Raw genomic sequence first — 23,869 nt, 5'->3', positions numbered from 1 at the left:
TCATCATTCATACTGCACCGGGGTGAAATTCATATCTGCTTTTATAATTTTAACTTGTAATCTTTTGATGAACTTGTTTGCTATGTTATTCTCTGCTACACGGGATGGACGGAGAATATCAGCTGGTTTAATAATTCCTATGCGTACGACGACTTATTTGATTTATATATTGGTGTCTTGTATTATTTCTTAATATATTTTTATTGTCCAAAATGAACAAGAAACATTATTTTTGGTTTCTCCTTTGTGAATATCTTTAACTTTTGTTAATATATTTAAAAAAATTACACATGTATGTATATAATATATACACGAAGTCATTGAGTATACTTTTTCTTTTATCTCATTTTTTGAGACAATTTTAGATTGTGTATGGAAACGAAGGATTTTATGATAGATTTAAAATCTATCCTCAAATCATGACACTCCATCCAAATCAAATCCTCCCCTGCAATAAAATGTTTTGACAAAAAAGGCTCAATCGCAAAATTTTAAACCTAAAAATTAGATTTACTCGGTATAATCGATTAGTTGTCACCTTCGAGGCAGTACAAATAGCACTTCTAGTTCTATGCAATCACATTGAAGTCGCATTCACATGCAGAAGAAGAGACTCTGGCAACGCTGTCGTTTTTGTCTGGGTCGCCCGGTATTTCCCGCTGTTTTCCGAACGCATGCATTGTCCCTATATATTTCTGCCAACGTGGTTTTTACGAGGACTACGAACACCATTTCAGCAGAAAGTCGCTCAAGTACTGGGACAAGTTTTTACCCAGCGGGGTATCAGTTATTATGCTTCTGATATTGTTTTTTCTGCTATTTTGACCTTGGATTAGTTTTTATTTTGGCAATTTCCTGTTTCCATTTTTCGAAGACATGCATTATTTGGAGAAGGATTGGGGGCAAATACTTTTTGGAAGATAATGATGGTGGTGCTGGTGATGGTAGGGGTGTTTTTGCTGATGGAAAAGTGCTTTTAGAAGTGATGGTTTTCTAATTTGAGAAGGTATCTAACGAGTTTTTTCTTCCTTCTCTTGAACGGATATTATCACAGTTTTGCTGATAGTTTATCGAGCAATTTCACGAAATGGAATCGCATGCTGTAGTTATTTATTTCTGTGAATATGGCGCTGTATTCTTATTGACAGTCTAGAATCTAGATATAGTACGTGAGTAGGTTGAGCGAAATCAAGTCTTGATCATTAGCTTTCTAATTGCTCTAGTTTCGGTCCATAGAAAGCTGCTTTCTAAATTTTAGCAACTGCAACGAGATCGTTTTTTGCTGGGATAATAAGCTTGTATGATTACCTTTGCCAAGTAAATGTTTGTGACTATCCATTTGACATCTTGATCGGGAATTAAATTCTGACCTGTTTGTTACAGGTGGGTTGTGGAGCTGGGAACACCATCTTTCCTCTGATTGCTACATACCCTAAGCTCTTTGTTTATGCTTGTGATTTCTCATCTGATGCATTGGCTCTTGTTAGTTGTTAAGGTTTATTCACTCTCTCTCGCCTATCTTCTACCGTAATTGTTCAACCCCTTAACAAGGGGAACTGTAATATAATTGTGAAGGTTTGGTAATGTATAGTTAGATGTTGGATTATTGTGATGGGGAGTAAACTAATTTGTAGCTGCCGGTTAATTGATTTTGTTGCATTAGGCAATTAATAACATCTCCATGTATTATTTTTTTAAAAGCTGAATTGAACGCTCCTATTTTTGTGTGTTTAACGACCTCATTGTTGTGTTCGTGTTTATAACACATTTCATGTTATTTATCTATTTTGTATTTTACTTGCTTTGTACGTCATAGGTAAATAATGCTTTAAAATATGTGCCATCGAGATAAATTTTCTAAACTTGCTTTTAACTCTGTAACAAATTGATCTTTGATGACATCCATTTCTTCTAATTTATAAGAACAAAAACCCCTAGAATGTATGTTATTTTGATGCAACGGTGAGGACTTTGGTTTGGGTCTTGATTCTAAATTTAAATATCATAAAAATAGAATAAGTCTGGCATGGATGGGGCTTGTTAGAGGTATTAAAATATTAAATGCCACAGAATCCAAGTTAAATGAGATATTTAACAGCCCGCACAATCTCCCTTGTTTTCTTGATGAATAAACACAACTCATTTCTAATATTAAAACGAAGTAATAGGGGCCTGCTTGTTTTCCGATATCAGAGTTATCCAAAAAGAACTTGCTAGTTGATGAAGACCTGCCAGGGACAGGAGACATACAGCTAGAAAGAGGGGCAAAAAGTATCCTTCGTCTGTAACCCTTCATAATTTTGTATGTTTTTGTATAACACAAAGCAAGCATAGGACATTATATTGTGTTAACAAATTGGAGAGAAAATAGTTGTCTACAAAATTCAATTATATTTGGTAAATTTTTCATATGGAAATTGCAAAATTGTTAGCCAACTTCTGATGTCTTGTTCATCATCAAGCTTCTGCGCTCTGCCCTCTTAAGAGCTAATCCAATTTCTAATGTTGTGTTTGAGCCTTTGCCACTTTTAAAGGTATGATCTATCTGTCTTTGTAAAAATCTGTTCCGACTATCCTGCCTTGAGTGAACGTTCTTAACTTTGTTCTCATGAATCATCATAAATAAATATTCCTTCCACATCTGATCCCAGGTCTCTTAGCCATTCCAGTTCAGGCAATATCACCGAATCTAATGATGCTGGGCGCTCCCTCCTCGTTAATTCGCTGCACTTTAAAGCCAATTCTGCAAATGACAAAGCCTCCTCCATAGGCCAATCTTTCACTGTTGGATCAAGTATTTTGTCAAATTTCCCAGTCTCAACTGCGTTCTCAACTTGATGGGTCAAACCCATTGGAGGCTTGGCAGTGATGATTTGCAACAACTATATAACGAGTGAGTATATGTCTGATTTTACCTAACATCCCAGTTTGTTGGTACTCTGGATCGATATAACAGAATGTGCCTGCTGCTGATGTCATGCGATACTGAGGAGTTGTATCAGTGGAAGCGGTGGGATCAACCTGGCTAGGCCTACATCACTATTCTTGCTCGCATGATGTTTGTCTAAGAGAATGTTGGCAGGTTTGAGATCACGATGCACAAGTGGCTCCGGTCTTGTCTGATGCAGAAAGTTCGAGGCAATTGCAATTTCTGCAGCTATTCTGAAACAGGCTCTCCACGACAATGGTGGAGTACCAATTTTACGGTAAAGCCTGTCTTCTAAACTGCCATTTTCCAGGTATTCATATACAAGGCAACCATTCTCTAGACAGGCACCCAACAGGATAACCATATGTGGATGTCTCATGCTGTCCAGAACCTCCACCTGCAACAATTGTACACATGAGAGAAAATTGAGATTATTCCGATTTTTGACATTGTAATCTTGGAAATGCCATTTTTACGAACATCGTATACTTGATGTGAAAGCATGAATTGGAGTTTGATCTGTTCATGTGGTACATTACCCCAGAAAGGTTTATTGAACATTTTCCGACGACTTTGAATTTAGCTTACCCATCTAGAGGAAGAGACATTTGTTGCCTCTTAACTGAAAAAGGGTCAAGTTTTATTATGTGGTTTAGTATATTTCTAGGATAGAATATCTACCAACCTCTCGCTGGAACTGCTGTTGACCTCGTGAAAAATCTGGCCTCCAGAATCTTTATTGCAACAGGCGTGTAATCCAGAAAAGCCTTGTAAACCGGCCTGTATCCACCTTCACCAATTTTATCAGAATCAGAGAAATAATTTGTCGCGGCTTCAATCTCATTGATTGAGTACTTCCTAAATTTTATAACATTGCATGCTAATGCGTCCATTGCCGTCTGTTTCTCATCAGCCCCGTGCTTGAACTTCATTTCAGCATGCCTTCTTCTCTCTGACTCTAACTCTGCTATGCGTTGAGCCTTAGTTGCTACTAAAACTGCAGCCTTATACTTTTGCTTCAATCTTTTAACTATGGCTAATGTAGATTCTTGTGCATGATTTGCAACTTCTGATTTACGCGTCTCTTCTGAAATTAAATATAATTTTATTAAGTTTTGCCTAGAAAATGTCTTTTTTTACAGCAATGTTGGCATTGTAAACTGATCGCTTTCTCATTAGCAGTTGCATCTTCTATGCATGCTGCATTGTACTTTGATGTCGCATGTTTTAGCTAATTTTAATCTCCTCAATTCATCCTCCGCTTCCTGCCACAGCCATTGTGTTACGAAATGATGTAACCAACATTATCATGTCTAATATTAACCAATTTCATCACCATTTTGTGGCAGAACTAGAAACGAAAAGCAGAAAACAGACACCTTATCAAGAGAATAAGGAATGTGGTTTCAACAAAAGAATTGTCAAGGTACACGATTGAATGATGATTGAATGATGTTTGGTAATATCTTCTTAGAACTCAAGCTTAACGCAAAACTTAAGCCAATAAGATAAGTCTTATTGACATCAGACATAAAACTCTGTTTGAAATCATGGTTTAATTTAATCATCGAATGATAAGATGATAAGGAGCAATGTCCAATACTGTTATACCATGTAGTCTTGCGAGTTGAGAAACTATACAACTTACAGCTGCTTGTGAGGAATTAGAGCTAATGGAAGAATCCGATTCCCTGTAATTATCCAAGAACTCAATGGAAACATCAGAATTGAAGATGTGTGCTTAAGATTGATCACTTGAGCCAGATGGAAATTGATCGAGATATCATAGGTTTGAGTCATAAGACCATTTTCAATTCCAGAAATTTTGTTACCAGCTACCTGGCTGAGCCCCAACTCACTTCCATTACTTCCCATTGAATCAAGAGACGACACTTTGTTGTTTCCATAGGGTGTGTAATTATAACTACTGCATGGTGAATTCACCGAAGTAAGATTCTTGCTTTTGTAGTGGCTTTCCCGTTGCACCATTTTCTGAAACTCGTTGCTGCTCAATGAGCTATGAGGGGACGGAGTCTTGCTAGTTAAAAATGGCTTAATTCATGATGCTGTTTGCTGATGTTCCGTGAAGTTGTTTGGTGAATTCTGAGGGTATGTACTTTTGATAATATCCACTGGTCTTTGCCTGTTTAACAAATCTAAAGATGTTTCCTCCTCTGTTCTGCAACTCCACGCGAACTACTTTTCATGAGCCAAATTGAGCTACAGTAATGTCATTTGGAACCGTAAAGAATAAACTGATGTATTATGGTATGTGAAAATAAAATATAAATATAAATTACATCTTGTCTCTTAAAAGTTGCACTTTACGCTTTTGATTTTCCACTATATCTTAAAGCTTGAGGTCTCGGGTGGTGAGCCGCCATTAATTTATAGCTTTTAACCTTAATGTGCCTTTATGTGTAGCTAGATATGGAGCAGCAGAGACTCGGGTTTAGGTTGGCCAATTTCAACTGGATGAGGCACTTAGAGAGATGCAGGTAAACCGAGGGTTCATATATGGTCGAAAAGAATGAAATTCTCATGCACAAGCTCTGATACCAACTAAGCCTAAAAATTGACGTACATATAACTTGGTCAATAATAGTTTACGCTCTCAGTATGCTCAATTATAGTAGGATGGTATGCCACATTGGCAAAATCCATGATGAATGCAATTCACCGGAATGTTTTGATTTACCCAAGAAACTCAGGAGAGATTGGGGTGCCCAGTTCCATAGCAGATTTGATTTCCAGAGCTTTTCCACCCTTTGATACTACGTAAACCGAGAAAGAATCAGGTGCATACTTTGCTACACAACTTGGAACATCTGCATTTCAAAGTGCCCTGCTATTACACAACACCAAAAGCTGTGTAAGAAGGTTTACATGGAAGCACAGTCATGGGAGCGTTTCAATACATGGAGGTGAAACTTCTCTTTAACTTTTAAGTAATCTATATAAGAATTTTGTTTTCCCCCCATCAGAGAAGACCATTACCCCTGCTGCCACATGTATCTATTTATTTTCCCAAAATGGATGACTGTATTCGTTGTGGAACAGAAAACTCTGCATTATCTACACTGTAACGTCTAAATTATTGGATCGACCTTGACATAAATACTCTGCATTATCTACACTGTAAACTTTCCAAGTTCAAAACCTTGCTATAAGACAAGTTGAAAGGCCATATTGGCTGCTGCTATGTCAAGGTCGATCCAATAATTTAGACCCAAGGTATGTTATTATATCATGAGGAATAAAAGTACTGGTTTAAGAAACAAATCATTTGTGTACACATACCTTGAAATAACGTTTCGTGTTGTGGCGCCAAGAACAATGGTGGTGGTGGTATTATCTGCATATATACTCACATAGCGTTTTTGCTATGTCATGGCCGTGGAGAACCACATCTTATACACGAATCTGAAAGCCGTAAACATATAATTAGAAGTTGAAAAATCATATAGCTAGCTATCAGTGTAGTATTTCATGACCTCAATAGTATTATGTTACCAGTTAGTTACACTTTTACCAAAAATCCAACTACATCCCAGTAAGAAATGACTAGACTACTAGAAAGCCCCCAAAAGCTGTGTTTCAATTATGTGTTGATTAGCGCTTTTCGAGCACAAAAGCCACGCGAAGGAAGGAACAAGTGCTGCATTTCAGGTTGGGTTGGTGCACGCCCTTCTTTAGGGATCAATATAATTCCACTGCCCAACACAATTAAGATGCATGAGTTTAAGGATTAAACTAAAGTCGAAGATAAACAATTAGCTCAAATTTAATCCAAATTAAATGTCATGTTATGCAAATTTCTCCTATTGAGAATTCAAAATCAAACTCCTGAATGCCACAAGAGGACTTGCTAGATGGTCGAGGGGAATTTGCCCCATGATAGTCAAAAAGGTTAAATGTTTATAAGTAGATCTTATAAAAAGAATTAAAGTCAGACCACCCTCGATAACAAATAAGATAAACTGATTCCCTCTTGGCTAGTTCCACCCTATATATTAAAATAAGCTAGCACCCACATGGAGATAAACATGGTTGAGTGCATTTAACATGTAGGAGGATGATTCAATTGTCGTTCAACTTCAAATTATCGACGCCCTATTTCACGGCGTGTTGGCTGTTCTTGTCTATGTCGATGGCCACGACAGTGGGTATATTCCCTTCATCAGCAATGTTAATATAATAATTCGTCGGTTCATGATTTGCCATGTTGTAGGGCTGCATGGCGAAGGAATGGTGGCGCCCCTAGAGAGGTCTCCGTTGCTGCGTGGCGCTACCAATCCTGCCCAGCCATGAAGCCACGTTGTCGTGTAGGGAAAAGAAATTGATGGAAATGTGAAGACTATGATCGACATCAATATTTATTGTTATTTTGTTTTGTAAGCGTAAATGTGGCCTATACTTGGAAGATCAAGATCAAGTCTTGAGTTGAGTTGAATTGCATGCATGTATTTACACTTAGGCCACCAGGAAGAGAGACCATTTCCTCGACTTTTTTTGAAAAAAACTTAAATTTGTTCTTTTATTTTAAAGTTTTAACCCCTTGTAATAGGGTTCTAGAATACACACAAAATGGGAGGTTTTTTTTTTTTGTTATTGTTATTAAGAAACCTATATTTATACATGAATTATGCGTGGTTTCATTTTCTTCAATTTTAAGTCTAATAACAAACCTAATTCGATAAATTTTCACAACTTTTATTCAAGATATTAGATGATAACAAATAGTTGTATATAAAAAAAGTGTTTTTTTCTAAATATAAAATTTTAAAAGTTGTTTAATTCAGCCATAATTACTTAGCTCTGGTTCAGGTGCAATTCTTCGATTTAAATCACAAAAAAGTGCATATGATTTGATTCCGGTTTGATACGGTGAAATGAAATATTCCAACTTACAAATTGGACCGAAATAATATAGTTTTTAAACTAGAGGTGTTTTCCTTCGAATTGAACTAAAATTTTAGTTTTAACTCAGATATTTTTATAAAATTTTGCAGTTGTTATCAAGTTTCGACATGATACCTTACACATTCGAAGAAAAATATCTCAATTTATATTAAAAAAAAATGAAAGGTATAACCTAACACTCAAATTTAAACATAAAAGACAAATATTACAACAGAGATTAAAATACAAAACAAAGGCATCGATTTTTACTTTTTTTATTATTTATTTATTTATGTAATGAAAGGAGTTGAATATAATATGTCATTATATAATATTATTATTTTGGCAAAAACTTGTGTGAGACGGTCTCACGGATCGTATATATGAGACAAATCTCTTATTTGGGTCACCCATGAAAAAGTATTATTTTTTATGCTAAAAATATTACTTTTTATTGTGAATATGAGTAAGATTGACTCGTCTCACATATTATGATCCGTGAGACGGTCTCACATGAGACTCACCCTGTTATTTTTCCTCTATTTGGTTCTTTTGCTAGAATGACGAAAGGGGACAGAAGGCAAATTAGTAATAGTTGAAAAAGGTGGGAAAAAAAAATTTAAATGTGACTTGTTAGCATTAAAATTACCTCGAAACAGAAAAAGATGGCGATAGGGAAATTTCGGGCACCATAAATTATTTTTTCTTGTCTCTTTTTATTTTATTGAATTTTATTCTTGTCCTTTATTTAATATTCAATCAATTCATATGTTTTTCTCGCTAAAAATGTCAACTTGAAAAGGTCCTGGAAATTTAAGATGCTTTTATTTCATACATTTAAATAATTTTTGACTTGTAAATCTTCAAATATATTGGATGCCCTGAACAAATGCCTTTCCATCAATATTTATTAGTATTAAATTCAGTAAAGGTGACATTATTTAATTCCAGGCAGAAGACGATTCCTCCAAACAAGGACACGTGGTCTTCTTGAAGTTTGCCTCATGAAAATTGTTTCTTTTTTCACATTTTTTTCTGCGCAAAAGCATTGATTGGAGTTAGATAATTGAAACTACGCGTGTCCTATGAAGCAGCAAAGCTTTCCACACACTTCTCTTTCTCTCCCTATCAAAGCCATAAAGGAAATGAGGGAAAATCTACGGATGGGGAGTAATGACCGAGCATGGTGAAAGCCCTTTCGCCCTTTTTGTTGGTGTTTCAATTCTTTGGTAAGAACCCTTCACTTGTCTTTGTCTTCCAGTATTTTGTATTTCCTTTTGTAATGTAGATGTGGGGGTTTTGAGGATTGAATCTTTATTTTCTAGAGAAATTTGTTGGACAAAGGGATTTTGTTTGTCGGATAAGAATGAAATAGCCGTGATTTTCAAGAGGCTATTAAGGTTCCCTCAGATCCATGAAACCCATGTTCCATGTGGCAACAAGTTTTAGTCTTTGAGGGTTTCCTTGTGTATTTGGGGGCTTGGTTTTGCTTTCTTGAAGGTTCTTTCTTTGGGTTTCCTTTCTTGGAATTATGACTACGGTTGGATCTGTGGTCTTTTTCTCCATTTCATGACCATCTAAGGGTTGGCGGTGGCGGTGAGATGGTAATTTTTGGGAATCTAAGGTGTTGAAACTGTTTTCAGCTTTATATAGTATATTTTACGACCAGATCTGATTTCCAAAAATCCGTTATCGCAAATTTTCTGGTTTTCAATCTGCTGTTGAATTCTTTTACGAGGTAAAACGCTGAATACTTGTGTCCCTGTGTGCGTAGTTAAATTTTCCCAGCCTTTTGTTTTTATTGCTATTGAGAAGACGAATGATGGAAGATATGGCTCCTTCAGTTGCCGTGGCACTTAGCTTAGGTGATCCTGTTTGTGAGAGTTCAGGAATCTCAAACCAAACGGAAATCAAAAGACTAGAACTAGTGACCGAAACAGCAAATTTTCTATCGGATCCAGCTATGGATGATACTGCTAGTTCTAGGTGGGATTCCAGTTCGACATTGCTTGGGCAAAATGGATCAAAACCCGATATGTCAAAGATGACACAGTATACTGAAAATGGTAAGTTAATCCATGCTGCTCAGGAAAGCAAAGAAGATGAGATTCTCTCAATTGGGGAAGACGCCAGTGTTATCAGTGCGGTTGAGTTGCTACCTCTTGATTCTACAGCGGACATAAACTTGCCTCTAAATCTTTCTTCAGAGAGTAGCTTGCCTATAGCCCTCAAAATAGAGGGAATTGACAATGGTCAAATAGTTGCAAAGGTTATTACTTTGGAGGAAAGAAGCATACGGCGGAAAACATCAGGTGAATTTCTTAAACTGAATTCGAAACCAAATGAAGAATGTTCAGATGGACCTACCATAAAGGCTTCCATTGTAGCTCTTCCGTTATCCGGTGACAGTGATCCTGGGAAAGGTGGCGTTAAGACTGTCTTTGAAGTGGACTGCATTCCGCTTTGGGGTTCTGTTTCTATCTGCGGAAATAGACCGGAGATGGAAGATGCTGTTGTGGCTGTACCTCATTTTATGAAAATCCCTATCAAGATGTTTATTGGTGACCGTATGATAGATGGGATTGGTCAGACTTTGGGACACCTGACGTCACATTTCTTTGGGGTGTACGATGGTCATGGTGGATCTCAGGTATGCAATTTATTGTTCATTGAGAAGTTATTTGAGTTAGTTTTCAATTGTTGGGGCATGTTTCGATTTTTACAATCAATTGGGTAATTGGATGCTATCTAACCCAATTTATAAGCGGTTTGTGTTTGTATCTACTGCGTGAAAAGCTAGATTTTCACAATGATTTTGACTTCGTATGATAATTTATCTCCTCTATTTCACTACCTATTGATGGATTTGAGCTTCAAGGAATTGAATTTAGTCACCCAAATCCATCATTTTTGTTTAATTACGGGGAAGTGAATTTTGAAATTCCTTTCAATTTCGATACATTTTTAGATTATTTTGGGACATTTGATTACGTCGAGAAGCTTTCATTTGGGATCATATTTCCAAATCATGTTAATTACGATTGCTCTGTTATACCGATCCATCCACCCAATGCAACCTAAGGATTTTGGCTTTTTTGAAATTGTTTGCTTCGGTAAGAAGTTTTGGTGGGTTGGTAACATTTATACTCGCAGCCAACCATGTTACATTCATCTTGTAGGTTGCGAAGTATTGCCGTGATAGGATCCATTTGGCTTTAGAAGAGGAGTTAAACAATGTTAAAGATGATTTGGTAAACGGGAGTATTAGAGACACTAGGGAGATGCAGTGGAACAAGGTTTTTACAAGCTGCTTTCTGAAGGTTGATGATGAGGTTGGAGGCGGAACTAGCAAAGACTGTCATGGTGGATGTGTTGATGCAAATGATTGCACATCTGAACCTGTTGCCCCAGAAACTGTGGGGTCAACCGCCGTTGTGGCAGTGGTCTGCTCATCCCACATTATAGTTTCCAACTGTGGAGATTCGAGGGCTGTCCTTTATCGTGGTAAAGAAGCAGTCGCGTTATCTGTTGATCATAAAGTGAGCAAATGTAGTCTTGAATAACTTTCCTCCTCCAAAGATTATAATAATTTCTGGTTTTACTTAACTAATTTTTATTAAATTTATTTTCTATTTTATGTTAGCCAAATAGAGAAGATGAATATGCTAGAATTGAAGCATCTGGAGGAAAGGTGATAAAGTGGAATGGACACCGGGTTTTCGGTGTTCTTGCAATGTCAAGATCCATAGGTATGTCTTTTATATGTCACGATTGTATAAATTTGTAATGTAAATGTCTATTAATGTATGAAATCATTATAAGTCGTCTTAATTCGAGTTCTTCATTACTTTATATACCTGATAGACTGGAAATTAAACTCTGATCCTTTTTGAGGAATAGAACATTAGAACTACTAGTTTTTGTCAAATGGCCAAAACGTTCAGGAGTCCTTTCGTCCTGTCTCTCAATTGCTCCATTCCACTGCAGCGTGTCTCAAGTTTGTTTACTTCATCTGTGCAGGTGACAGGTACTTAAAGCCATGGATTATACCTGACCCAGAAGTCTTGTTTATGCCTCGTGCCAGAGACGACGAGTGCCTTATTTTAGCCAGCGATGGGTTGTGGGATGTTTTGACAAACGAGGAAGTATGTGAAGTGGCTAGAAAACGGATCTTAATTTGGCACAAAAAGAATGGAACTCAACCATTAGTTGAGCGGGGGGAGGGAGTCGATCCTGCGGCACAATCCGCGGCAGAATATCTGTCAAATTTGGCCCTTCAGAGAGGTAGCAAGGATAATATTTCTGTAATTGTCGTGGATTTGAAATCCCGAAGGAAATTTAAGAGCAGATCTTGATCTGACTTGGCTTTGGCTCGGATATAGCATAAATCTATAAATACAGCTTAAAAGTATCTCTTTATTACATAACATGTCCATCCATTTTTTCAAATGGGCTTGAAGTGTTAATGAGATTGGTTATCAGCATGTGATGTAGAAAAACAAAGTGACCATTCATTAAGACGCTTATCAGTTAAACATGGCATCATTCTCTCTTTACTGATAATTGTTGAATTATTCGCTTTATGCACAAAGTTTTATATAAAATTCATTTAGTAATTTTATATAAATTAGATAGATCCAATAATAAAAAACCCAACAGGGTGAAACATGACTGACATACCATAATCCTCGCAAATATTAGTGCTTTTGGATGTCATAAACTGAACGTGGGTACCATCCATGGACAAAATTTGGGCGTATTCAAGAACTGGCGTATTACCTTCAATTTGCCTCACTTTATATATATATTTGAAAAAGACAACATATATTGTGTGTGTGTGTGTGTGTATCGAAAAAGACTCGATGATATGTTGTTGTACAATACAAACACCAAATCCGCGAAAAACATCTCCAAGCATAGCATAAAAGGGATTATATGGCAAAATACTTGAGGCAAGCAAAAGATCAAGGAAAACAGAGAACTTAATGAAAGAAGCATCGCCGTCCAACAAAATCAAAGGATGACTTAACCACTGTTGACAATAAAACGACCCTATTACCAAGAATTGGATCCCCTCTCAACAAGCACTAATTCACATTTTTGGCACAAAATTACAGATAAACAGGAAAGGGTCCAACAAACTAAGTAGCCTGAGAGATAGTTCTTCACGAGGGTCTAGCTCTCTTGTTGCTGCATGTAGGGCATTTGTACTGCTTGATGTGCTCGGCTCTAGCAGGGGTAATCTTGACACATTTTCCATGGAACCACCTCTCACATAGGTCGCAGCATATCCAGAATTCATCAGATGCGTAGTTCTCTCCACAAGCACCGCAGAGGGCATCCCCATGCTCATCTTCTTCCTCGTCCAACCCTTCTTCATCATCTTTTGCCTGGGATACGGAAATCTTCTCTGGAGCTACGGTTGGTAGCTGCACAAAATAGGGCAGTTATATTACAACTAAGAAGAAGATTAAGAATTACACTCATGCCGGAAAATCAGCTTCGTAAAACATAAAAAAGACCGATATCTTCACAGATATAACGGAATCTAAAAAAAGGCCGACTGTTTAACCAATTCACACTGATAACATCATAGATGCAGTTAAATGATGGGAACACAGCCAACAGTACGATAGAGAATAAAATCTTTTCGTTACAGATAAAAATAAATTCCACTTCCGATTTCTTACTGGTTTAGGTTTTGGCTTGAATTTGTTGCTACTAAGATTTGACACTGCTGATTTCTCCTTTTGTTGCTTCTTTGCAGCACCAGACACCAGTTCAAATATGGTAGGAAGTTCATTGATCATGTTAAAAAGGCGCTTCCTGAACCAAGAAGCAGGAATAAGATTATATCACATAATTAACTTCACAATTCAAATAAACCATAAAGCATCCTAAAGGTGTCATCAAAACATGGACTATGATAAATTAATAGACTGCAAAGTTGTTTTCTTCAACAAATGGGTTAAATAGCAACCAGGAAACACTAACACCATAATTTGTTAATCCACATACTTTCGCAGTTCCCAAGGACCGGAATCAACATAGATTCTTTTTTATTGCATTATTTTGTAATCATAAAGGATATGCATAAATTCGTACATGCACATGCTCAAATCAATTAGCTTCTCCGGTGATCAAAGTCTTAGACAAATAAAAATCTTAATTGCACACGACCTTCAACAGAAACAAGTAGAAATATAGGAGACAGCTACTAGGGAAGTATTTTATTTAACAGAAATTTTGGCATCATTACTATTGATTTGCTGCCTTTCTCTTAAAAATATTTCAACGGTTATTTTAATGCTATACCGCCACTTAACAGCATAAATGAGACCTTGTAAATGAAAAAAATGGGATTGAAGATCCACCTGTCAGCTTTATCGAACCCAAATCTTGCTCCAAAATAGAAGGCAACAGAAAGCAACCACGCGTCACTGTGAACAGCAACAAGAGATAACCAATCTTTGTCCTGCATTCCATCTCTAGCAAAGTTGATTCCCAGAGCAGGTTCTGGGAGTTCAGGAGGTACTTCTTCAGCAGGTAAATTGACCTCCCACTGTTCACTAGGAAATCCATACAAGCACAAATTCTCCTTCTCTGTGAATAAAAGTAACAACGGATTACAAGCTGAATTAGTAATATTGCGGAAAAGAAGACCCGGCGAATACCTAAATATCATCGCCACATGATTCAAAAATCTAGGAATGGAATGGAACCAGTAAGAAGATGATATTAAGAAAATGAAAAACCCAACAACATCAACATATAAAAATAACAACCTAACAAGAAATGGTAGACTTGAAAGTGGTCAAAATGGATACCAAGGATTGTGAAACCTAAAAAATGTATCAAAACTTGATGCATCTGCAGCAAATTAATAGATTAATGGAAATTAAAAACTTTTAAACAATCGAGCTTGATTTAGTTATTAAACTTCACATCCCAAATCCTATCCTATTTTATAAATTTCGGAGCCTGATTTGCTCAACTTGGAGTTGTCTATAATTTCCCTTTCAACATTCCGAAATATTAATGATTAGCCGCAAACACAAAGAATTTTTCAGTGTAGCGTAAAAGGTAACAAGGATTGATAAAGACCGTGAAATACACGGTCATTAGCCATAATTCAACACTTGATCTTGCTCAACAAAAACACGAAACAAGAGCATTTTTTAAGAGATAACTAGATCGTACATGAAACAAAAGTACTCAAACTCAATAAAATAAACAAATATATATATACAACTAAAAAGGAAACCCATTTCGCGTAAAAACCCCTGACCAGGATCACACTGTTGGTAGAATTCTTCAACATCTGAAATACAAAAACAACACAAAACAACCCACACTTCAAAAAAAAATATCGAAGCGACATACACCTAGAAAAAAAATGCACACAAGAATACAGTTCGAAAGACCACCTGTAGTAAGGGCTTTAATAAGGCCACCTCGACGACCCTTAAAGTCTCGAAAAACTTCCTCAACAGTACGCGGATTGTATCCTGCGTCCATTTTTCCTTTCTGTATTCTTTGTTCAGCTGAAATTCTACAAAATCAGATTTTTTAAAAAAAAACTACAAAATTAAGATTACAACATTAGAATTTCAGCAGCGAAAACAACGTCGGGAAGGAACAGGAAAACCGTGAGTTGATTAAAACGGAGTGTAACGAAGCTGGGCGGATTTAAATGTGACGAAGCTGAGGGGGCTTCGTTCCACTCTCATTGGAGTAATGGGCCAAGTCCGAATGTTCCATAGTACCAAAATTTACTTTAGATGACATACAAATTTATTTAGTTTTGGCCCAAAATAGATTTGCTAGCGGTAGATTATGGGCATTAATTCTAGTGAATTGAGTGAGAATGTACTTATTCATCCATGGACACATTAAATGTGAAGGAGAGACAGTAAGAGTACACCAAAAAAGATTTTTAAATCATACCCAGACTTAATATAACAGTAGAGGTAATCAAAATTTACAGAGTTCAGAAGTAGGATTCATGATATTTAAAATAATAAATATAAATTTTATTAATTTATTTATTTTATACAATGTGTCAATTTATTTAGTTTTAAGACATTTATGTCGAAGCGAGCATATTATTAACGAATTAACATGTTGACTCTCTTTTATTTCATACCCATATATAATATGATAAAACTATTGATTAAGTCAACTTTCGGTTTATTTTAATATGATACATGTTTTATACATAAAATGAATAAATTAACTTTCCGAAAAATATTGAATATTTAATTCTCAGAATTAGAACGTACGTTAAATCTCATTGCAAATCAGATAATGACAAATTGATTTTTTTTAAAGGTTAAATCGAAGCAAAACGCACAGCTTTTCGTGATTTCAGGATCGAGTTGTCTACTTGTATACACGCACCCGTCCTATATTTCCACAATACGTTTTTTACTTATGCAAAAAATTAGAGTATATCAGGTAAGATATGCTAAAGCTGTATCCGTTTTTCTGAATCAATATCCATGTATTATTGTATTCACTAGCCAAAAGGGATGCATCAAACCCGACAAAAATAATTCCGAAGGAAAAGTAAAACCCAAGAAAACTTTGATGAAAGATAAGAACTTCGAAAACAGAGAGAGAGAGAACAATTGCCACCACGGTAATACATCTAACTTCGACTTCAATTTTACTCAATAATTTCAACAGCACGACGACAACGTGCAGTGCAGGCCCTGCTCATCCACCGGAGTACTGTTTCGAATATGGTCACTTTCCGTTATCTCCACCATATTCTGTCCAACACAAGTACCTTCCTCTGAAACCAAGATCTATAGACCAACTCGGATTTTGAACACACAAGCAGCACGAGTACCTCCCAGCTTTCAAGTAAGGAGGTGACAAAAAATGATATCCTGTAGTGCTTAAATCACAAACCAAATCTAAACTGTTCTATCACCATGATTCCATTCCTCTTTAAGTACCCAGAAAAAGGATGAAATTTGAAGTACTAATCCATGTTAGAAAATATTAAAGAGACATTTAAGAAATGGAAAATGCATTGACATGCAGGATTTTCCAGAAAGAACCGAATCTCATATAGGCACATGTAATATCTAAGCATCTATAAAATTTTTGTAAGCTGCTGGGCTCTTGCAAAAAAATGTTTCCAAGCAGTCTGTCATCAGAAAATTGTTAATCCACCCCCTTTTATTGTCACAAGTCAGTAAACACCAACATTGGCTAAAATTCCCTTCCTCTGTAAGGCACATCCTGGGGGAAAGAAGATAAATCAGATGAACACGTTAAGGGAGGTAAGCCACCTTGACAGAGTTAGTTCAAAGCTCAAAAGTTATTGACTAAATAAATGAATCAATAAGAACAATTCGAACAGTTGCTCATAAATGGTTTTCCAATCTCAGTTTCATTTACTGTTTTAATCCAAATGGCACAAGAGACGGATCAACTTTTTGTTTTCTTCCTCCACCATAATAGCCAATAACACTAAGTACAGCAAGATAACAATTAAAACACACCACATACTGAAACATAGAATAACAGAACAGGAGAAGGAAGAAACAATTATCTTACTGTTGGATATGCAGGCATGTACATTACTGGCCGGGGTTGTCCAATTATCATCTGCTGCCCATACTGCATACGAAGAATTCAGTTTTACTTCCATGTAGATGGAAAAATGTCAAAATATTCAAGAGCAGAGCCATCAATGATGGGGAAAAAACCTGGGCTCCACTTGGATGGTAATAGGGTTGTGGCATATGTGCAGCCTGTGGATTAAAAATAACAGGCTGTGGCGGTGCAAAAGAAGGTCCAATCTGCAAAAGAAAATAATTAGCCGACCAAAAAGAAGAAGCAGGTATAGTTGTGTCCTCGGTATTGCTTCTTTTTTATATTGTAACAGTATATCAATAACTAGGTTCTTGGTGGATGGACGCTTGCGATATACTAAACAGGTCTGACATCTTGTTAACAAACAAATGTAGCATTCAAAATGCTACTAGCATTAATTAACTGAGTCATCTATGATTAAGCTTTCAGATGAACGAAGGCATTTAAGAGAAGTTAGAAGCTTGGTAATTTAACTGGAACTAAAACCTAGCAGCAAGAGTTACATTCATACCCCGACACCTACAGGCATCCCAGGCATGTGTGGAACTGCAGTCATGTTAGCTGGATAATAGAAGGAACTATCAGCAACTGGAGAAGGTGATCTCAGAGTCGTTAGAGATGGAACAAAACTCTTTGCATTCGGATTCAATTTAAATTCCTGCAAAAACAATTGAAGAGTAAGAAAATTACGAGAAGGATATATTAGGTACAGCAGAATAACAGATAGGAATTATTTAGCATGCCCATCCTTCTGTGCATTTCATCCATTATCGAAGCCATGAATAAAAAAAAGTGGTTAAATTACAACTGCCATATAAAAAAAAATTGCTTTGTCAAACCACTACTCCCACCTTAGCATGTGGATTCAACGTTGACTTCTCAGACGACAGTGAGCCAACAGATGAACTTGGTGACAATCCTCGGCCAGCAGAAGTTGAAGTGGCACCTCCCCCACGATTGGAAGTGGATGATGCAGAACTGCTAGGCCTGGCAAGAGAAGTTGCGGTCCCTTGTGTTTTGGAAGGTATAGTACCTTCCAGCGGCATACTGGAAGAGCTTGCCTTTTCCTGAACCTTGGTTGATGTATGTGATGGATCATATGCAGTAGCATTTGGTGACAATCCAACCTTGTCAGAGTTTTCTATCTTTGGTCTCAAAAGTAAATGTGAATCTGTGAACAGAGATATAGATGATGTCAAATAAATGCAACAACAGATAAAAAATAATTTCTGCAAAGTAAAAACTGACAAATTGCTCAAGTAAAAGAGCTGACGATGCCCAACAGAATGAGAAAATTAGAAATCTATGAATATACTTCGATAAATGCCAGAAAACCATCAGTTTATAAAACTATCCCAGGGGACTCTCTAGAAAGTATATTCATAGATTTTCTGCATCAATATGATACACTGTCAAACACTATCAGCAAAGAAAATGCTGCTTACCCTCAACTTTGGACACTCGACTTTGGTCGACTACCTGCAGGGGAAAAAATTTGTCAGACTGTAACATTTTAAGACACAAGCCAACTTAATAGCAGTCAGAATGCACTCACCTTTAGCTTTTCTTTGCTTTCCCCACCCCATCCAATATCTTGGTTATCATGAATTCTACATGAAAATTTTCCAATTAGATGCTTCATTATTTTTTTTAATGAGAGCTGACATTTGACTTCAAAGATAAATAGCTTTGTCCCAGAATTCTTTAAGTTATGCTCTTCCACAAGCATAATAGTAACTGAAATGAAACAACAAATATTAGATATCAGACAATCATACACCAACCTGCCGGTGTCAGTGATGGAGGAATCTTTGGGAAGCTGTTCAGATAGCAGTGAATGATCGTCAGAATTTGAATGATAAACATCCCTACCGCTAGATCTCAGAGAAGATTGGACTTCTCCCTACACCAGGAAAAAGAGAATGAGCAGAAAACATATAGGTTTATTAATAACGCCCAGAAACAACACAAACAAGATTAATAGACGCAGGCATAGGGGAAAATACAAAAGACAGAGATAAAGCCACAAAATTTTATTCAAGTCCAAATCTTCATATAAATAGTTTCTGGCTTTCACTTCAATTTTCACTGATGAATTGGTAACCAACACTGTCCCCCATCAACCATTTTAAGGCATAGGTACCAAAAGAAAAAGGAAACTGAAACTAATATGAATCGGTGAACCAGCTGAAACAGGAAATTCAGAACTTTTATTTAACAAGGCAAAATACTATAATGAAGAAAACGAAATCGGAGACAAGAAATACCATCGGTGAAGATCTTGATGACACTAGAGTTCCATAACTGGTTTTCCCAATACTCGCATTCATGGGAGGGATTTCAGTGGCGGAATCAGAGACATGCCCAAAGGTTTCATCATTTTTCGAATCCAATGATACATCCTCAATCTCATCATATCCACGGTCATCAACTCCCCTGTAGACTGATGAGAATCTGGTTTCTTCATCAATTTCAAGATTTCCATCAAGTTGAACACCCCTTTCCTACAGAAACAACATGATGGTATTAAATTGTAAAGTAACAAACAAGGTGTAAAAAAGTCCAAAGAAAAAAAAAATTGCCAATTTATGGTCTAACCTCTGCCACATGAAGATCAAGGGTTTCATCGCCCTCGATTTCTCTAGCTATCCGTATAGCTTCTCTTTCTAGTTCTCTCATCTGAGGACCTTTCTCAAGCTTTGTTGTGTAAAGTTCCTCGTTAAAGGTGCTCTTCACTCCAAATAAACTTTCATTTGCTTCAAACTGATCCCAGCCCCTGATATTCAGATAATAATACTCAGTCAAAACAACAACAAAAAATAAGTTACATGATACTCCATTGAAGCTTTATCCTGACATAACTATCGATTCTTCTACAAATTCTATGGCAGTAACAAATTTATATTAGGTTTACTGCTTCAACTAATATATGGTCATATCTAAAACAATCATTAAAGTATTCGTATTAAACAATATTTACTGTCAGAGGAATAGAAATTTCAAGTACCTTAATAACCAATCATACATGTATATCTATATACTTATATTAAAGTTGAGCAAAGGAGACCGACACAATTAGGTCTGCCTTCAATTAAATGGCCACATTGCCTTTCACGTTTTGTTTTTTTGGCCCTTATATTGATACAAAGTATAATTACTAACTTTTTTTACTAAAATCGACTTGACTAAAAAAAATTATAAAAAAACCTATTGAATTAACTAAAAAATATTAATAAAAAAACCAACTATTGCGTGCAATGGGACGCTATTGTAAACAAAGAAAGAACAGTTACGCTCTTCCTTCAAGATAGATAACATGAGATTTCCAACCTATTCCAATGGTCATCAAATGTGTTTTCAATTTCAGGAAATCTGGGATCGCTGTCATCTGGGACCCAAGGCTGCAATTCTCTTCCCATGTCAACATGCCGGTATTGTGATATGGAGGAATCTGTCATAAGTTCTCGCTTCTTTTCATGCTGCATTTCTTTGGTTAAACCATCCCTGGTAACAGGCACGCCCTGTTTCAGTTCAATAACAAGTTTATCAGCTAAATTTCAAATTACAAAGTGGACATTTGATTAGAAACTTTTTGCTTCATAATTCCGACAACTTCAGCAGTAATGTTGCTACAAAAACACCTCCTGGAAAATTGAAAAAGAATAAGTCTTTCAATACATAATTGCATTTGCACATATTGACAGCCATTCTAATCTGGTTTGATGGTATCACAAAAATATTTTACAAGTTTATATAAAAAACAGGACATAGCAAAACCTTTGCCGTTAGTTGCACAAAATCCTCAGCCTGTATGATCAAAGTCCTTGGAGGGGGCCTGCTTGGAGAATCCAAAATATTTTTCTGACCAGAAGAACCATCATTGATTAATTGAGCCATCTTGAGAACAACTCCTGCAAAAAAAACAAAGGCCACTTGAAAGAAAAAAACCAAATTCTATTTGCAAAAGCATGGTCTAAAGCAGTGTTCTAAAACTCGGGCTAGCGCAGCGCCTAAGCGTCAGCCGCCTAAATGCGCCTAGCGACTAGGAGACGCTTAGGCGGCCGCGGCTAACGCTTAGGCACCGCTTGACCGCACCGAAAAGGTTCTAGACGGCCAGCTTATGCGGCAAGGGCACCTAGGCGCTCTTAGACGGTTCAAGACGGGCCTAGGTGTTTAAAGTTTTTTTGACAAATTTTTTTTGGGCTTTTAATTTTTGAAAACCGAATTAAACTACAACATGACATAAATAAAGAATTATGGGCTCGTGCTTTTAATTTTTTGGGATTGAAAGCCCGATTAAAACTACGATTTGTTGGCTTGCGTTTGCCCTAACACGCCACTCTCATCTTTGTCTATTTACTTCTGCACACATAAGAAAATTAAACCCGACCCTAAAAGTACTTTTTTCCTTTATTTTGATTTCTTTTGAATTGCCTATCATTCTGATCCTCCTTGAGCAGAAGAAGCAGGAGGAATGAACCAGGTGTCAATTGGATTTTAACAAAGTTTGGGCTAAATTTTAGTTTAAGAACCATTACAAGTGGAATCCACCTAGCGGCGTCTAGCGAATTTTAGAACCATGGTCTAAAGTAAAGCATTAGCACCCAAAAGTGATATAGTTGTAAACTTTGTGAATTTACTTTTCTATATACCTAGATCCTCAGCATTTGTTGCATGAAATATTCCTGAAAATACAGATCCATCCTGCACCTGGACTTCCACTTGATGTCCAATAAGGCACGTCGTTAAATATATTAGTCGATCACGTGACGGCATTTCAAGCCCACCTCCTTTACCTGACACTATAAGTGTTAGGAAAAGAAATATTGCATTCACAAATACCAATGATACGTTGACGCTTACCAAAATATATCCTGCCAGAATTTGTGGTTCCAACATTGAATTTACTATCAAACCTAGTGACAGTGCCCTTATCAGCTCTACGACGGCTGTATCCATTAGAGGAAGACCCGGTCTGCATGACTTGTTGCGCATTCATCTTTAGCAGAAAAACGCAAGTATATGCAGATAACTAAGACAACAAACTGCAAAAGGCGGCAAATAAATAAAATGGTTTTTTTTTACACGAGGCATCAATACAACTTAATCACATAGATAATGCAACAAATAATTGATGTAGCCCAAAGATTTGTAAAAGGCTATGTTACAACTTATCAAATTAACTCTTAGCAACCAAACCTGAACCCATAAATAGTATCGACAAATCGCAAATATTTGAAAATTCCCTCCCGTGAGTGACTTCAGGAATTTTTATTGCACACTATAAATCCAATCGTACTAATTTGGAAACATCGAATTCCTATGAATTTTAGGATAGCTTCAACCTTTTAATAAGACAACAAAAAAACGGAAGAAAAAGCCCACAAGAAAAAGCCTCCAACATGCATAATCAAAAAAGTTTCATCACTAGTAAGTACAGATATCGATTTATTCCTGAAGCATAATAATACAGCCTCCTACAGCACTCATAGTATCAAGCAACAAATTAAGCAAAGCAAACAAACAATGACATACACAATACAAACAACTCAATTTTTCAATTGATTTCAATTTTAAATGGGAGTTAATTGCGACAAAACCCTACCGTTTTTCTTCCTTTTTCTTCGCTGATATTACCGATTACGCCTTAAAAACAAAACTAGGAATAAATTAAACTATCGTTGACTAAAAACCTAGAAAAATCCTCTCCTGACAATCGAAAACCCTATGATCCAACACAAAAATCAAGAGTACAACACGGCATAGAGGTTGAGACAGCTGTTTACAATGAAGTGGAGAGAGAGAACCGCCCGATCTGGAGCTAAGAAAGGTGTAGAAATCGGAATCGGTAATAAGGGTTGGGAGATTTGTAAGGCTCGTCGACACAAAATAACACACGGAGTGGATTTGGGTTTGAACTCTTTTGTTTTATATTACAATTCCTTTTTTGACACAACAAGAAGCTTTTTTAAATTTACAGTTTCAAACTCTTGTTGTAAACAAATTAAGTCCGTTTACGATCTTTTAGAACTTCATCGAGAAATATTTGAGTTCATCCGATTCGAGTCGAAATTGAACATGTTCGAACTTTGTTTTGAGCTAAATTTGAGCCCAAATTATTTTCTCCAATTGTTCGTGAGATTTTATATTTTATTAATATAATATAATTATATACTAAATAAATAAATTTCAAGTCTTTCGATTAATTATTTTCGAGCAATAGTTCGAATAAATATTGATCATGTTCGAATCATGTGAGTGAAACTCCAAGTCGAGCTAAATTCTAGTCAAATTTTTTAGAATTTTCAAATTTTGAATCGAGGTTGAATTCGAATAGAACTAATTCGATCTGAATTCAAGTTATTAAATATTTTTCATGTTCGATTCGATTCGATTTGTTTATGTCCGAGTTTCCAATCCTCTTAAAAT

General features: G+C 36.4%; 3 protein-coding genes and 2 pseudogenes across 10 annotated transcripts; 2 read left to right on the top strand and 3 right to left on the bottom strand.

The window, feature by feature from the left end:
• The first annotated feature begins 104 nt into the window (after positions 1 to 104).
• On the top strand, positions 105 to 2,019 carry LOC140830314 (tRNA N(3)-methylcytidine methyltransferase trm141-like; annotated as a pseudogene).
• Positions 2,020 to 2,231: 212 nt separating this feature from the next.
• Positions 2,232 to 7,427, bottom strand: LOC140830313 (U-box domain-containing protein 34-like; annotated as a pseudogene).
• A 1,408-nt stretch (positions 7,428 to 8,835) lies between these two features.
• On the top strand, positions 8,836 to 12,387 carry LOC140829194 (protein phosphatase 2C 16-like). Of its 5 annotated transcripts, none has more exons than XM_073192234.1 (5): positions 8,836 to 9,060; positions 9,676 to 10,481; positions 11,011 to 11,370; positions 11,475 to 11,580; positions 11,852 to 12,387. In XM_073192234.1, exons 1-5 carry the CDS (start codon positions 9,015 to 9,017, stop codon positions 12,184 to 12,186), a joined length of 1,653 nt encoding a protein of 550 aa, XP_073048335.1. In that variant the 5' UTR covers positions 8,836 to 9,014; the 3' UTR covers positions 12,187 to 12,387. The 5 variants fall into 5 exon arrangements, with proteins under 5 accessions (XP_073048335.1, XP_073048334.1, XP_073048339.1 ...); XM_073192233.1 differs by having other exon boundaries at positions 8,837 to 9,060; positions 9,620 to 10,481; XM_073192238.1 differs by having other exon boundaries at positions 8,840 to 9,060; positions 9,647 to 10,481.
• A 408-nt stretch (positions 12,388 to 12,795) lies between these two features.
• LOC140829193 (PHD finger protein ALFIN-LIKE 5-like) lies at positions 12,796 to 15,540 on the bottom strand. The gene is made up of 5 exons (XM_073192232.1): positions 15,259 to 15,540; positions 15,120 to 15,152; positions 14,206 to 14,434; positions 13,522 to 13,657; positions 12,796 to 13,260 (listed from the first exon to the last, which is right to left on the bottom strand). The coding sequence occupies exons 1-5, from the start codon at positions 15,347 to 15,349 to the stop codon at positions 12,997 to 12,999; spliced, it is 753 nt and encodes a 250-aa protein (XP_073048333.1). The 5' UTR covers positions 15,350 to 15,540; the 3' UTR covers positions 12,796 to 12,996.
• Positions 15,541 to 16,284: 744 nt separating this feature from the next.
• Positions 16,285 to 23,388, bottom strand: LOC140829191 (polyadenylate-binding protein-interacting protein 4-like). Of its 4 annotated transcripts, none has more exons than XM_073192228.1 (15): positions 23,227 to 23,388; positions 22,304 to 22,485; positions 22,093 to 22,236; positions 21,218 to 21,351; positions 20,771 to 20,961; positions 20,039 to 20,216; positions 19,708 to 19,944; positions 19,225 to 19,343; positions 18,996 to 19,050; positions 18,886 to 18,919; positions 18,292 to 18,611; positions 17,952 to 18,098; positions 17,554 to 17,646; positions 17,402 to 17,464; positions 16,285 to 17,314 (listed from the first exon to the last, which is right to left on the bottom strand). In XM_073192228.1, the coding sequence occupies exons 2-15, from the start codon at positions 22,437 to 22,439 to the stop codon at positions 17,273 to 17,275; spliced, it is 1,893 nt and encodes a 630-aa protein (XP_073048329.1). In that variant the 5' UTR covers positions 22,440 to 22,485; positions 23,227 to 23,388; the 3' UTR covers positions 16,285 to 17,272. The 4 variants fall into 4 exon arrangements, with proteins under 4 accessions (XP_073048329.1, XP_073048330.1, XP_073048332.1 ...); XM_073192229.1 differs by having other exon boundaries at positions 16,285 to 17,083; XM_073192231.1 differs by having other exon boundaries at positions 19,225 to 19,259.
• Between the last annotated feature and the right edge of the window lie 481 nt (positions 23,389 to 23,869).

Source organism: Primulina eburnea, chromosome 4, assembly GCF_022965805.1.
Source record: "Primulina eburnea isolate SZY01 chromosome 4, ASM2296580v1, whole genome shotgun sequence".
Lineage (NCBI taxonomy): Eukaryota > Viridiplantae > Streptophyta > Magnoliopsida > Lamiales > Gesneriaceae > Primulina > Primulina eburnea.
The sequence above is the reverse complement of the archived record's forward strand: the minus strand, read 5'-3'. Positions and strand labels throughout refer to the sequence as shown.